This window comes from Rhizophagus irregularis, chromosome 16 (genome assembly GCF_026210795.1).
Source record: "Rhizophagus irregularis chromosome 16, complete sequence".
Classification (NCBI taxonomy): Eukaryota; Fungi; Glomeromycota; class Glomeromycetes; order Glomerales; family Glomeraceae; genus Rhizophagus; species Rhizophagus irregularis.
Window position 1 is genome coordinate 1,945,121 of NC_089444.1, and position 3,115 is coordinate 1,948,235.

General features: G+C 28.5%; 1 protein-coding gene across 1 annotated transcript; it reads right to left on the reverse strand.

Annotated features, from left to right (window-relative positions):
- Positions 1-2,499: 2,499 nt before the first annotated feature.
- Positions 2,500-2,745, reverse strand: OCT59_008201 (uncharacterized protein; the record flags this gene model as incomplete). Its single annotated transcript, XM_066142300.1, has 1 exon — positions 2,500-2,745. The coding sequence occupies one exon, from the start codon at positions 2,743-2,745 to the stop codon at positions 2,500-2,502; it is 246 nt and encodes an 81-aa protein (XP_065999194.1).
- Positions 2,746-3,115: the final 370 nt, after the last annotated feature.

Genomic DNA, 3,115 nt, shown 5'->3' on the forward strand with positions numbered 1-3,115 from the left:
CGAGATAGAAGTAGAGATAGAAGACGAGATAGAAGTAAAGATAGAAAACGGGACAGAAGTAGAGATAGGAGAAGAGGTAGAAGCAGGTCCCCACATAGAAGATAAAGATATTATTAAATTTTAATTTTTATTATATTTTTAATCGTATATTTTATTAGTTTAATATTAAATATTATAAAATAAATATTTACATATAAAAAATCATATTGTCTTTATTCTTATAAATTGTTTAAATGCCGAAACTCTAATTAAATCATATAGAAAGTATTGCCGAAACGCCGAAACAGTTTCGGCAAGTTACGGCAATTTCGCGATTTTGATAGGTTTCGCAGTTTCGGCATTTCTTAATGATTTCGCGAAACTAGTTTCGGCAGTTTCGCGTACGCCATTCTGCCGAAACCCTCTAGTTTCGGCAAGCAACCTTAGACTCTGTATCTACTGAACTGACCTACAAAAAAAGAAAAAGAATTCTGAAGGCGTTATCCTACAAGAAAAAAAATCCTGAAACATCATCCTGCAAGAAAGTACCAATCTGCCAAAAAAAGAAAAAGGATCCCGAAACGTCCTACAAAAAAAGGGGGTTCTGACTGACAAAAAGAAAAAAAATTAAAAAAAGAGGGGAATAATTTGAGAAAATTTTAAGAAAATGGGGAATAAAAGAATATAGACTTCAGCTTTCAGCTTTAAAGTAAGTATTTGCGCTATTTTTTATTTCTTTTTTTTTGATTTAGGAACGCTACTAACGTTCCTTTTCCTTTCTTTTTCTTTAGGAATGAACTTAAATATTACTGGACTTAAGATTTCGGTTTTGGAGTTGTTTTTGTTTCTTTTTCTTTAGGGACAGACTTGGACTCCAGATTTTGGCTTTGAAGTGAATATTTGCATTTGTTTTTTTGTTTCTTTTTGATTTTTTTTTGATTTAGAAACGCTACTAACATTTCTTTTCTTTCTTTTTCTTTAGGAATGAACTCAGATATTACTGGACTCAAGATTTCAGTTTGGAGTGAGTATTTGTGTTGTTTATTGTTTCTTTTTCTTTTTTTATTCAGAACACTACTAATGTTCTTTTTCTTTCTTTTTCTTTAGGGACGGACTTGGACTCCAAATTTTGGCTTTAAAGTGAGTATTTGCATTTGTTTTTTTGTTTGTTTTTTGTTTTTTTTTGATTTGAGAATACTACTAACATTTCTGATCTGATCTTTGATTTTTGCATTTTTATTTTATCTTTGGAATGTGATTACCTTTGATCTTATCCTTGATTTTTGCGTTTTTTATTGATCTTTGTATTCTTTATCTTTGGGATGTGATTCCCTTTGATCTTATCCTTGATTTTCATGTTTTTTATTAATCTTTGTGTTCTTTATCTTTGGGATGTGATTCCCCTTTGATCTTATCCTTGATTTTCACGTTTTTTATTGATCTTTGTGTTCTTTAGCTTTGGGATGTGATTACCCTTTAATCCTTTAATCTTATCCTTGATTTTCACGTTTTTATTGATCTTTATGTTCATAGGCAAAAAATAAAAGAGCATAACAAAAATAGTTTGAAGTTACCACTGGTGATCTTTAGCAAAACTCAAAGAATAAATAAAAAATAATTTTTTTTTAAAAATTTTTAAGTAATAAAATTGAAAAGTGCGTATTACTATAAATATACGGAATTGTTATACAGACTGTAAGCAGATTTATCCCTAACTGTTAACATAGTTAACAGGTGAATACTAATTTAATTAAAAAAATCAGGTGATTTCACATCCTATAAAAATTTAATTAAAAAATCAGGTGATTTCACATTCTATAAAAATTTAATTGTAAATCAGGTGATTTCACTTGAAAAAAAATAGTCAGTAATTCATTTATATAAAAAATTTTATCATCTGTTATTATTATATGATATTTAATAAAATGACCCATACATCTCAAAAAAATTATTAAATATTTGGACATTGTAAGGCATAATGACGCATTTTTTAAAATTTCTTTCTCTTTTTTTACCAGCTTAAGTTGCTACAACTCTCTTTTCATTTTCATTATTAGTAATATTAGTTATATCTCATAGGTCGAAAAGTGAAAAATCAGGTATCAAACAGTCACCAATCGGTCACCAATCAGGTAGCTGATTGGTGACTAATTGGTAACTAATTGGCATTTTCGCCAAATACCGTCACCAATCAGGCAGTTTACTAACTTTTGATCCAGTGATCAGAAAAGAATGAAATATAGCTCATTGGAATCGTCTCAACAAGACGAATCTAATGGTAGTAAAACCGCATTTCTAGGATTAATACGTGATGAGAAATTAAGTAAAATATAAAAATAAAAATATCTTATTTATATTTTATTTAATTTTTTATTAACTATTAATCCTAAAAATACGATTTTACTACCATTAGATTTGTCTTGTTGAGACAATTCCAATGAGCTATATTTCATTCTTTTCTGATAACTGGATCAAAAGTTAGCAAACTGCCTGATTGGTGACTAATTGATGCCTAATTTTTCACTTTTCAATCTGTGTATCTTGCATATGCTTTGCTTTCTTTTTTTGGAGTTCACCATATAATCTGTACCTATTAGGTTGTCTACCTTTATGTTGTACTCTTAATGGATCACTAATATGCATATTTTTCTGATATTCAGATAATTCTACTTTTGTATTTTCAATAAAACATTTTACTTGATTGACGAATTCAACAACTTTATCAGTTCGAATAGCTAAATCAAGAGCTTTTTTAGCATATCCCATACCAAATTCATACTTTTGTTTAGAACTCTGCAGTTGTACAATATTAGGAGTTTGCCTAAAATTTGCAAGATATTGAAATGATCCATGCCTATAGAGCCAAAGAATGAGAAAAAGAAGAAATAAAAGTTTAAAAAAGAATGCATGATTCTTTTTTAAACTTTTGATATGTGTAATGCATGACGTAACCATTCGATCAGCATGAGACTAATGTCTAATTGTAAATCATTGCTAATTGAGGTTGAATTTTTTAATTTTATTCGAATATAGGCTGAATTTTACTAAGGCCGAATATTCATTTTTCAACTAGTGTAAATCTATACTAATCTAATTAATTCAAAAATATTAGCTAAATGTTTTTAGGCTTCGTAAT